Here is a 12,216-nt window from a genome sequence, read left to right as displayed (position 1 = left end):
CGAGAGTTATTATTAATAAGGTTTTTACAACTCCGTTCTCGTTGATGGGGCCCTGCCCTTTTCCCTATTCTATCAGTAACTTTAAACTATGGCAGAATTGTCAAAACACCTAAAGGAGATCTCTCCTCTGTGACAGTGCATCCCTCATGGATAAGTGTTTTGAAGCAGATGGCTGAAGCCTTATGCTCAACCTGTGATGGCCTGCTGAAATCATCTCAAGTTGTCCCTCAGTATCGGACTTTTGTCAATACGCATGCACAGTGCATTCTTGCCTGCAAACTCTGCATCCTAGGAGCACCTGACCTGCATGGTCTTCAAGAAACAACATCCCTTCAGAGATGTCGCATAGCAGAGGGCCATCAGTGACATCAAGGATGTCACTGGAGGAAAGAGAACTCACCTGTGTCAGCGGAAGAATCGTAGGTAAAGGTCTTCAAAGTCTCTTTCCTATAGTCTCTTTACCCCTGGAGTATGTTCATCTAGGCTTCCCAAACCTGGTGATCTGGCTACCCACAAAGTCAGTGGTCAGTGATGAAGGCTGCTTTGCCCTTGCAGCAGCCTTCATCAGCAGGAAAGTGCTCCACCATAGTGGGGGGGAAATGTGTTAATCTTTACAAACTCCTGGATTTTTGGCTTTTCAGCTGCTTATGTGCATATTCCTCACCTTCATATGTCACTGTACAGATTTGAAGACCTACATCTGCTCCTTTTTGAGGTCTGCTGGACCTAGGTTTCATTGTCCCAGCATCTGTGCCGGATGAGTCTCAACAGTTTTATTTCTTTCACAAAAGTTTATTAAACAGCAAGAAATAGAAAATACAAAAGACCTTAAACAAATATAACATCTGGTCGGAGGAGGAGAGGCTTGCATATGCAATATTACATATTGGGTAGCAGCAATCAACATGAAAATGTGTAAACAACAAGAGGGCAGGAACTGCCAGGGCGTAACACTTGCATAATCAGAGAAGTGGGGAAAATGAGGAATCAAAAGAACTGGAAAGGTCTAAAGAGAAGAACAAAAGTAAGAGCCATAGGGGATTTGGGGTAGCTTAACATAAGGGCTAAGAAAAATTAGCTAGTCAAGGTGTGGTCAGATTGAGACGGTTGGGAATCTGATATCCAAGGCTGCCAAATGGTTGAGAATTTCCCATGTGAGTATTCAGAGTAATTTGCCTGTGTCCTGTACTGTACAATCAAGAAAATAGGGTTTTTGACAGCATGTGTCTTTATCATGACTGCACAGAAAAACCTGTTCCTTTTTTAATTCTTTTCACAGAAGCATTTGACCCACTAAATAAAGGTTCCAGTGCATTTGGCCGGTCCAGAGGCAGAAGAAAACACAGAGATGGATTTCCTCCACCCAAAAGACGGGTAAGAGGGAACCTCAAATCAATGTAAATCCTACTAGAAAAGGGGAAACGGTTGTCCCAAGGAATAGACAGTTTGGGGATGTGCTATAGTTTTTTTAATTATTATTATTTGTTAAGATACTTGGCATTCATTGCAATAATAGGAAAATCAATATATTAAATTTATTTTTTTTTACTTTTGGTGTTGGGGTCAAATGGTAACAATCATTTGTGTCTCCTTTTGTGTGAAGTTTTTTTTCTTTACAAAAACACATTTTTATTAGCCTCATCCATAAGGAATAAGTCGTTATTTTTTGCTGCATTATGGCCAATCTTGTTGAACAATAGCTTCTCTCTTCAAGATAATTTTAATGGGATTAGTCCACAATTTTTTTCTCTTGGTTTGTTTGATTAGTATAAGCATGACTTTTGAAGTCCAAAATACTAAGTTTCCCAGAGGTTTTTTTTTCACAGTTTATGCACCGTCATTTATTTGTGAAAAATCTTGATTCCTATTCATAACTTTAATGGCAATTGTGTCTAATTTTGCAACTGCCTTTCATTCCTATTTACTTTTTTCATGCATGTTGTTGCATCACATTTGGTAGGCATTGAATTTGGACCTTTTTCACACGGGCAGTCCAATTGGGTCCCAATTGAATGCCCAATGTTAGTCTATGGACAGCCGTGTGTAAGCAGCAGTGTAGGCATCCATTTACACCTGATAATCCCTGACTCTGGCCAGGTCCAGTAAAACAAACGGATCGGATATATTTTTCGCCGGACTTGATTGTGCCGGATCAGGGGTAATCTGATGTAAACAGACACATGTCCGACATGTGGTCCAGCAGTTTAAATTGTTTCCTCCTCCACAAGGTGGAGGGTAAAACTGTATGGATACAGACGTCAGTGGTGACATCCACTCCATACTACTCTGATCAGAGGATCCGTGCACGGATCCTGTCCTGATCAGAATGAGAAAGGAGCCTTAGAGTGAAAGCTTCATATTACATTCTAGATTCCATAGCACACTTTACAAAGACTACTTTAGGTATAATGCTGGCACATGTACAATTTAATGCCATTACCATGTTGGCCTGTGCAGTGGCAGTGCATTCACAAACAAGATAGTATCATGCTCAATCGTTGTCTGTGAGCACATAAACCCTTCATCTGCTGGCTAGATCAATTCCATGGTGTAAAATTAATATTTTTGTAAATATGACGCTGTTTCATTAGCTGCAGCTCAAACACGTTCATCTGTATTATGTGTTACAAAAGTTGCAGAAACATTGAATGAAAACAAATATATACTGAGCCTAGGCTAAAAGCTGTTAATTTGACTTCTTTTTTCTTTTAAGGGTCGCAAAAAGTCAGTAGTAAATGTGGAACCACGAAACCTTATTCAGGGTTCATATCCTGGATGTTCCGCTTTAGGTTCCACGTTAAAATATATGTATGGGGTAAATGCTTGGAAGAATTGGGTAAGGTGGAAAAACTCTCAAGAGGAGCCTGAAGACATCAAATTTGGAGGTAAATTCAATCAATAAATAGAAATAGAAATATTTCCAGGAAAAATTGCACCAGATTTTATACATTTACTGTGTGGGAAGTGGATGTCCCTTTTTTACAGGTTTTCACAAGGAACTGTCCTTTGAATTAACTGTTGGCTGGTCTATTAATTCCCCTAATAATGTGAAATGGTACTTCAAAACTGGTATTTTAGCTTTTCTACCGTGTTTATGAACTGGTTTTCTGCTTTTATTATATCTTTGTTTTGTCTGTGCAGTATGCATTCCTCTCAGATCCCCTGAGTTTTGGGGGAGTTTTTTGTTTGAAGTGCCACATCTAGAAAATTGGTGCAGTGTACTTCTGTGATATGATGTGCATTGTGTTTGTTTGTTTAGCTAACAATTTCACTAAATCCTTTACAATTCTCCATTTTCTTTCCTTTCCCTCTTAGTGCGACCTGTAAAGTTAAAAGAAGATATTTTATCATGCACATTTGCAGAATTAAGTTATGGTTTGTGCCAGTTTATTCAGGAGGTACAACGACCAAATGGAGAGAAGTACAATCCAGACAGCATCCTTTATCTGTGCCTTGGAATTCAGCAGGTAAATGGTAGCAGTAAGTTTTTTTAAACTCATGGTTATTGTCTGTTCCCATTTGCAGGGGGCAATCCCCATTTTGAGGTGCCTCAGGGTGACCAAGACATTTTGTCTTTAACTCCTTCATGACCGAGGCCTTTTTTTTTTTTTTCTTTTTCTTTTTTTTGTTTATAGGTTATAATCCACTATTTAGACCTGAAAATTATATATTTTCTGAAAGCCAAGAAGCGATCTGGCAGCAGCTGAGTCGCCAGAATCACTTCTACTGTAAAGCCGACAGTTGGCTTTACAAGTGTAAACAGAGTGCCGCCGGGACTCTGTTTAAACAGGCCCGATGCCAGTGATGTACACTGTACGTCACTGGTCATGAAGGGGTTAAACCTTTGTCTGCTTCTTGATCCAAAAGTCTGTGACTGTTTGAGGGATTGTGAAATTTGGGGGTGGGATTTTGTGGTTGTGGCAACAAATGGAGGATTCATTTTGAGGGTGTGGTCAGTAAAGTGTCTTGGATTGCATTTTAGTAGTCTGGTAACCGTAGCATCTATTGCTGACAGTGATCATCCATACCAATATATACTATTTTTAAAAGTATCACATAGGAAGCTAGTACTAAACTTTATCTTTAGGTAGACTAATAAAAAATAGTGTTTACCACATAATGGTGACAGACTTGTGGATCATAGTTATAGTCCTATATAGTGTCCCAATTTTCATTTAGCAAGGTGGTCTATAGGTATGGTCCAGAGCAGTGTTTCTCAATTTCTTTTTCAAGCACCTTTTAAAAGTATGCAAAATCTTAAGGCACCCCAGTCTAAACCAGCCACCCAAGATCTATACAAGACCCTTATCCTAGATGGGGTCCGGTAGGAATTTTAAGGAAGGGGGGAGGACCCCATGCAATTAAAAGACGTGGCATTCCCCCCTCTACATCAGGAGCCCCTCTTCACATCACTGTCCTACCTTTATAATGTTTACCACAGCATGGCAGAGAGGGCAGGATGTGAAGAAGGTCTGGATGGAGTCGGACTTCTGTCCTCTTGAATGTATGCTCGTGCAGTTCCTGGATGCCGCCTGCCCTGGATTAGTGTCATGCGTTTTCATGGTGCTGGTGGTCAGCTTGGCTGCACAGTGGAAATGCATGACACTGACATTTTGAAGGCACCCTTGACAAAGCCAGAAAACTCCCTGGTTAGGAAAGGCTGTTCTAGAGGGAAAAATAACTACATGAGCTGTCTGCATAGTTTTACCTAATGTAACACATGATCTCTCAATTTTTCAGTATCTTTTTGAAAATGGGCGGATAGACAATATATTTATGGAACCCTACTCCAGGTTTATGGTGGAACTTACAAAGCTGTTAAAGAATTGGCACCCGCCTGTTTTGCCTAATGGTAAGCTATATACAAGTTTCCATATGTTTCTGTTGCAACCATTTGTAGGTCTGTAAAAATATGCTATTACAGATCTGTTTAGCTGCCTTTCAATATCTTTTTCAGGTTATTTGTTTTCGAGGATTGAAGAAGAACATTTGTGGGAGTGTAAGCAACTTGGTGCCTACTCGCCCATCATCCTTCTCAACACCCTTTTATTCTTCACTACCAAATTCTTCCAGTTGAAGACTGTGACAGAACACCAGCAACTTTCTTTTGCCTATGTCATGAGACGTACGAAAACTCTGAAATACAACACGAAAACCACCTACCTGCGTTTTATGCCCCCTTTTCCAAAAGAGGAGTCAGAGCATGGTGTGTGTTTTTTTTTATTTTTATTAAAGAAACAAAAATAGCCACTTTAGCAACTATACCTTCTTAACAAAGCTGTTTCTTTCTCGTCCACATACTGTCATGTTATACTGAGGCATTTAGGAGGATTTGGACACTGGAAAACCAAAAAATGTTTTCCCCGTTTTCTTTACATTTTTTTCTCTCAAATTTACTTCAATCAAGATCCCTCTCTACACTGCTGCTTAAGCTGGTCTCTATATGGCAGCTCTCCAGATCACCCTTTACTCAGCCTAGCTTTGGCATGTCTAACCTGGAAGTGACCTATAAGCACTGGCTGTGGTGCTTTTCTGAATATGCTGGTTGTGCTAACCACCGGGAGCTAGTTCGATATTAACACTGTTGGGTGCCTTTTGAAATGCCCAATATTGGTAAATGCCAAATTATTGGTAATTTCACCGTGGAGGATGTTAACGCTGAGGAACCTGAGCTCTGATGTCATCCTTTGGGTGGAGTGTTGCATGCTCAACACTCTTTCCCACTATTTAGTATATAGGAAGCATTGTCCCACTGCTGCCCCTGCTTTTAAAGCTGCCATGAGGAACTCCAATCTTCGGTCTACTCATATTTTCCACCTATAGGGGGCCACATTTGAGCAAGTAATTCTATCATGTGAACTTGCCCTTTAATGCACATTGTGCATGTTGGAGAGCGCTGCTGCCCGGCTACCACAATGTCATACAGGGGAATATGGGAACACGCCATGCCCTACACATGTGTTTATCCGCATGCAGATGGTGGGGGTGGCAAGGTTGGTTTTAATTATTTAATGTATAATTTTTTTTTTCATGCTGTCCCACAGGGTCTAACAATGGAGGGGGTAGGGGAGGGGGCTGGCAGGGGGGGACTTACAAGCAGGCTGCTTACAAGTGATCTGGACGGCTGTACAGCTGCCCAGATCACTTGTACAGAATTGCTACCCTGCTCTACATTTATCCCTGCTGCTAGAAATAAAAACGCATACGCGGCGCCTGGAACTGCATGTCCCGGGCACTGGGTGTTATGTATTCCACACCCTTGGACAATTCGATGTTCTCTTCCATGTCCTCCCTCTGGTCATGTTTGCAGGCTCCCCTATAAGGCAGGAGGTTCAGTCCTATCCAGTGTCAGTTCAGGGGCTGGTCCTTCATGCTGTCCCCAGCTTTTTGTTGGGCTTGTAAAGCAGTTGTTGCTTTTTGCCCACCCCTCAGTTGGACTGCTTTTGGACATTCCAACAGTATATGATACCTATGTCCCTCAATGGATGAGAAAGAAAAGAGTCCAGTGTCCAAATCCTTCTGTAGGCAGCAGAATAGCCAGACAGTATATAATTCCTGTGTCACTAAATGGACTCCAAGAAAATAATTTTAAGATGAGTACAAAACTTCTATAACGAAAACTTTTTCCTTTTAATGTTATTTAGCGAAATAGTGAAAATGGTACCCCAGCAGAGAGGTTGGATGTTACAGGTTGTACCTGCCTTTCTATGGGTTCACATGCCAGCATCAATAACTGCTTTGCAAAATTAGATTGCATGTTACGCATCACACAACCCAAAGAAACACGTTAAAGGAGAGCAAGATCTTTTGCATAAAACCCTTTCTTTGCATTACAGAAAAAGTATCTGGTGGCAAGCGAAAGAGGTTAGAGGATGAGGATGGTCAGTTTGTGATGGAGATGGCTGAGAACACAGACAATCCACTCAGGTGTCCTGTCAGGCTTTATGAATTTTACTTATCCAAATGGTAAGTGTTTTGTATTTACGACATATATAATCTCTGTCGGTCCTATCTTTGTTATTTATTTTGTCTATGTACGTACACACACACACGTGTACACACACACATTATATCCTTATTTGCATGCATGAAGCCCTTCAGGTCAGTATAGTTGAGATTTTTTTAAAACTAAAAATGCATTGGAGGAATGAGCAAATTATCTTTACTTTGCTGGTTTCAGTACTCATATGGTTCTTACCTGCCGGCAAATTTTCTGACGTCCCTCCCCACCACACAGAAACCTACCTTTTCCTTTTTCTCTTTTTCAAGATGCCTCAAAAATGTCAATGACTCCCAAGTTTTCACACCACCACTGTCTAAATGGGGGCAGCTAAATCCTCATTATTTTTTGATATCTATGGTGACTGTATCCTTGCAGTATCCATGCTGGAGTTCCAATTAATTCTTCAATCACTTTGGTTGTGCAAAATAACATTCAAAGTGTGACCCCTGCTTAATGGCCACTGCAAGTATGCATACTTTTTTTTTTTGTGCTGATGCTATGCTATTTGAGCCCCTATGAAATAAAAGAAAGCAATGGATGATACAACGTGCCAACATACAATGGGCATTTTATTAGGTACATTGTATTAGGTATTTCAACTGCTTGTTAAGGCAAAAATCTAATCGGCCAGTTAACATGGCAGCCGCTCAATGCATATAGGCATGTAGAGCTGGGCAAAACGATCTGCTGAAGTTGAAACACGCACACATGCATCTCTGAACACACAACATGTTGAACCTTGAAGCAGATGGTCTACAGCAGCAGAAGACCACACCGGGTGCCACTCCTGTCGGCTAAGAACAGGGAACTGAGGCTACAATTCACACAGGCTCACCAAAATTAAACAATAGAAGATTGGAAAAATGTTGCCTGGTTTTCAAACATGAAAAGCATGGATCCATCTTGCCTTGTATCAGTGGTTCAGGCTAGTGGTGTGATGATGTGGCGGATGTTTTCTTCCGACGGCTACTTCCAGCAGGATAATGCACCATGTCACAAAGCTCACATCTCAAACTGGTTTCTTAAACATGACAATGAGTTCACTAAACTCCAATGGCCTCCACAGTCACCAGATCTCAATCCATTAGAGCACCTTTGGGATGTGGTGGAATGGGAGATTTGCAGCATGGTTGTGCAGCTGACATCTGTAGCAACTGGGTGATGCTATTATGTCAATATAACGAATGAAAGGGTGCAAATGAAATCTGTAGACAGGCACTCGATTGGACAGTGCAGGAGAGTAAGACCCAGAGGCTCCTGGCGGCGAAGCCTATACGATATCAAGGCTGTTAACATGAACCTGACCTGGCTGCAGGTAAAATCAAAGGCTGGGAACCATCAACAGTGGAAGTCTTCTACTTCTGCCTTATGTTCCTCAATGGAGCAGGATATATAGAAGTTTTTACCATGAATAATTAACCACTTGCCATCCGGGGCATACATTTTTGGCTAGAAAACAGCTTCAGACCCCCAACAATGATATATTTTCTGGAAGCTGAGGCCCTGTAGAATAAAAAAAATGCTAGGTGCAATTTTTTTACGTCGCATGGTTTTTGCGCAAATGTTTATCAAACCCGTATTTTTAGGAAAAAATAAACTAAATTAAAATTTAGTGCAGAGAAACATAATATAATACCCATTTTTTTGGTAAAATATGGAAGACGGGATCACGTCGGGTAAATAGAGACCAAACATGTCAAGCCTTAAAATTGCGTTCGCCCGTGAAGCCGCAAAAAAAGTAAATACCCCAAATTTCCCATATGGAAAATTTTCAACGCTTTTACCGCTCATCAGTTTAGTGCTAACAGTCATTGACAGTGCTAGAATTATTGCTCTCGCTCCGACGTTCGGGGCGATATGCAACATGTGTAGCGCAATTGTCATTTTCGCGCACTGACGCGTGTTTGCGTGTGTATGTGCGTGCACTTGGGGGACGGTGGTCTTTAAAAAAAAATGTTTTTCCATTTTATTATTTTTCTTTTATGTTACTTTCATTTTTTTACATTTTTTAACACTTTATTTTGTTTCCACTAACCCTATTGCTATTACATAGGGAGCTAACAAGCACCCTATCTAATAGCAGATAGGGTGTGACAGGTCCTCTTTATGGAGACATCAGGCGTCTTGCAGACCCCTAATGTCACATAGGGACCCCAAAGAAGCTTAGGAAGCAGAGATCTGCTTCCCTAGCTTCATCTCCTGGCTCTGGAGACTGTGTACAGTGACACCGGAAGTGATGTAATACACATCACTTCCAGGTCCAGTGATCGGAGGAGAGATCAGCGCTGGAAGCCGCTGAATCTCTCTCTGGTCACTTCGGAGAGACCCGCCGAGCCACTCTCGAGTGCTGCACGGGGACAGCGGTGCCCGGGGAAGACACCGGGGGGGTCGCCGCCGCACGGTACAGACACCGGATTGCTTGTAAATGAACATCAATCGCCTGCTGTTAAGAGCGGTACCAAGAACACGATTGCTGCAGCAGCCGTGTTCTTGTTTTAACCACTTCAAAGGGCCGCCGTCTATAGACTTATTGCGGCCCGGAAGTGGTTGAGGCAGTTCTTAAGACAAAAGGGGGCCCAACATGATGCTAGCAAGGTATACTTAAGTGGCCAGTGAGTGTACATTCTTAGAGATATCAGTCTAGGTGGACAGACCCTGAAATAAAAGATGCTCCCTACACCACAAGTGGGCTTTTCCACTCTAATGGCCTCCATCATATCAGTGTGAAGGGTTTTGTCTGATGAAAGGCTCAATGCTTGCCTTGTTTTTTCCCACATTGCCTTTTTTCCACAGTGTGCATGTTTTGAGCTTCCTAACCAGCTACTTGATTTGCCTCTGCCTTCATACACAGATTAAAGGATGTTAAATAAGATAACGTAATTGTTAGTCAAACTATCACAGCAGTGAAAAGTGGCCTGTAGCATGTTACTGGTGACAGGTCTTCTATAAGGAGGCATTAGGGGTTTATAAGATCTTCATGAAAGTCAAACAACCAGCATTTTCCAAAGCGGTCAGCTGTGACAGCCTACATGTTTTATCTTGTTGCCAAAAAAATGAATATAAGCTCATGGAAATGCACTTTTAAATGCTCTCTATGGTGATCCTCTTTAGTAACCAACCGTTTCTAAATACTTGGATAGAAAAGTGAATTTACCAAAAATGTGCATTGATAAAGAGTTTGTTCTCCTAAAAAATAAGTCTAGGAGTTGGAGATCTAGGTGATATAGGTCCAAACAGTATTACCATTGCGGGAAAGGAAAAACTTCTAATGTCGTTCAAGTCATTAAATCTGTTATGTGACGTATAATTTTGAGAATATGTATAAGTATTTCATTGTATGGAATGCCGGTAAATGAGACTACACTTTACTCATGTTGATTAATGTCATCTTCTGTCTTTTACAGTTCTGAAAGTGTAAAGCAGAGGAGTGATGTCTTTTACCTTCAGCCAGAGCGCTCCTGTGTACCCAATAGCCCCATGTGGTTCTCCACCATGCCCATTGACCTGGGCACATTGGACAGCATGCTGACTCGCATCCTTATGGTTCGAGAAATTCATGAGGAGCTGACCAAAGCAAAAGAGGACTCGGAAGGGGAACTGTCTGATTAAAGTTTCTTCAGATTCTCCTATCTCCCCAACCTCCAAAGCCCTAAGTACTATATGTTCTACATGAAGCTGGGCTGGGCAAGCACTAAACTGTGAACTTTTTCACCTGGGACTGATACACTGCCCTTTTTGCCCATGAGTCCATCCCTGTTTATATATAGAAAGCATTTCCCTGTTTGCTCTAAACAGGATATGGACATAACAGCCCTGTATCTTTGTGGCCTGCACAGAGATGAGCAATGGACTCTAAATCATACACCTGACTTTAGGTGGAAAACCCCACAGTAGAAACTGTCATTTGTTTGTAACTGGAGCATACGGTGGAGATAGCTTTTAACTCTCTCGACTGCAGAAATATAGTAGGGGCAGCTGAAAGAGTTAAGACAAGAGTCTCTTCACACTAGTGTTGTGTAACACTGTAAAGGGTGCATAAAGGTAACACCCATTTTACTTTATTCAATGATCGTTTGGAAATATGTATAAACTGAGTAGCAAGCCATTTTGACTTTCCAACAAATTTCAGCATCCTTCCAATTAAACAATCCACTTAACATTTACCCAGTAATTGTGGGGGTCATGTTATACCTTTTTTATGATTTGGAGTTTTCTGTGACCACATAACTACGTTGCTATGCTACACTGGAAACCAGGAGTACTGCAACCAGTAGCCAAAAATTCTTAGGCCAGACTTACCACTCTTCGTGTGGAATTAGCGCAGCCAATACATCCCTTGTGCTTTAATAGAAGTTCTGATGTTTAAGCCAAGGAAACGGTTTTACTGGGCTATTCAAATTCTGTGGCAAAATAATATGTAATTGCTCCTCTTAATTAAAATATTCGTTATTTATTAACGACAAGATGGAAGATGTCAAACCATTTTGGATTTACCTCTGCTATGTCTCACCCTCTTGAATTCTGATTGTGCGTAAGACCGAAAAATTGCATCCATAAATAATTTTATAAAACTAATGCAGGCTGAAATCTGGCAGCTTTGCACTGTTAGAAAAAACACACACACAATTTTACTATTTACCCCACAGAACAGTAAAAACTGAATGGTTTTGAGAATATTTAAAGAAAACCTATACGTTGCCTAGTTTCACCACATTTATAAATATATGCCCAAAGTCTTTTTTCTTGGAAGTTTTTTGCCCTGCTATTTACAGATGCATACATAGAATAAACACGTCTCCTTTTTTGTATTTCTTTTTAGTTTGTATAAGGCAGGTGTGCCACGTTGCCTAAAAAAGAGGTGTGCCATGTTGCTTAAAAAAGAAACCTTGAGGCAAGTTGTTAGGAAGTAGTTTTGATGCACCGGTAAACAAGAAAATCTAAGGATTTAAACGTATGTCGCTATTCTGGGTTTCAAATGTGGCAAGAAAAATCTGTTTTGCAAGACCACCTTGAATATTTTGCACGTTACACCGTTTTTTACCTACCCATGCATCTTTCCTTCCAAGGGCATTAAACAGCAAGGCCATTTTTTTCTGAAACTTCCAATTAATGTATTAATCTCTTACGCTTTGAAAAAAAAAGAAACCTAAAAAATAGCTTGGTTTTTTTTTATTGTAGAAATAAGAAAGGGGGGTACATTTCCAGAGGAATTT

General features: G+C 40.9%; 1 protein-coding gene across 1 annotated transcript in view; it reads left to right on the top strand.

The window, feature by feature from the left end:
• ZMYM4 (zinc finger MYM-type containing 4) overlaps positions 1-11,336 on the top strand; it is an 86,797-nt gene extending 75,461 nt beyond the window's left edge. The window contains 7 exon segments of the mRNA XM_018576595.1: positions 1,280-1,374; positions 2,714-2,964; positions 3,260-3,467; positions 4,741-4,852; positions 4,958-5,206; positions 6,837-6,966; positions 10,408-11,336. Of these exon segments, the coding sequence (XP_018432097.1) occupies positions 1,280-1,374; positions 2,714-2,964; positions 3,260-3,467; positions 4,741-4,852; positions 4,958-5,206; positions 6,837-6,966; positions 10,408-10,612 (1,250 nt within the window). The 3' untranslated portion in view covers positions 10,613-11,336.
• The last annotated feature ends 880 nt before the right edge of the window (positions 11,337-12,216 follow it).

Source organism: Nanorana parkeri, unplaced genomic scaffold, assembly GCF_000935625.1.
Source record: "Nanorana parkeri isolate BGI_ZX_2015 unplaced genomic scaffold, ASM93562v1 scaffold70, whole genome shotgun sequence".
NCBI classification, from domain to species: domain Eukaryota; kingdom Metazoa; phylum Chordata; class Amphibia; order Anura; family Dicroglossidae; genus Nanorana; species Nanorana parkeri.
The sequence above is the reverse complement of the archived record's forward strand: the minus strand, read 5'-3'. Positions and strand labels throughout refer to the sequence as shown.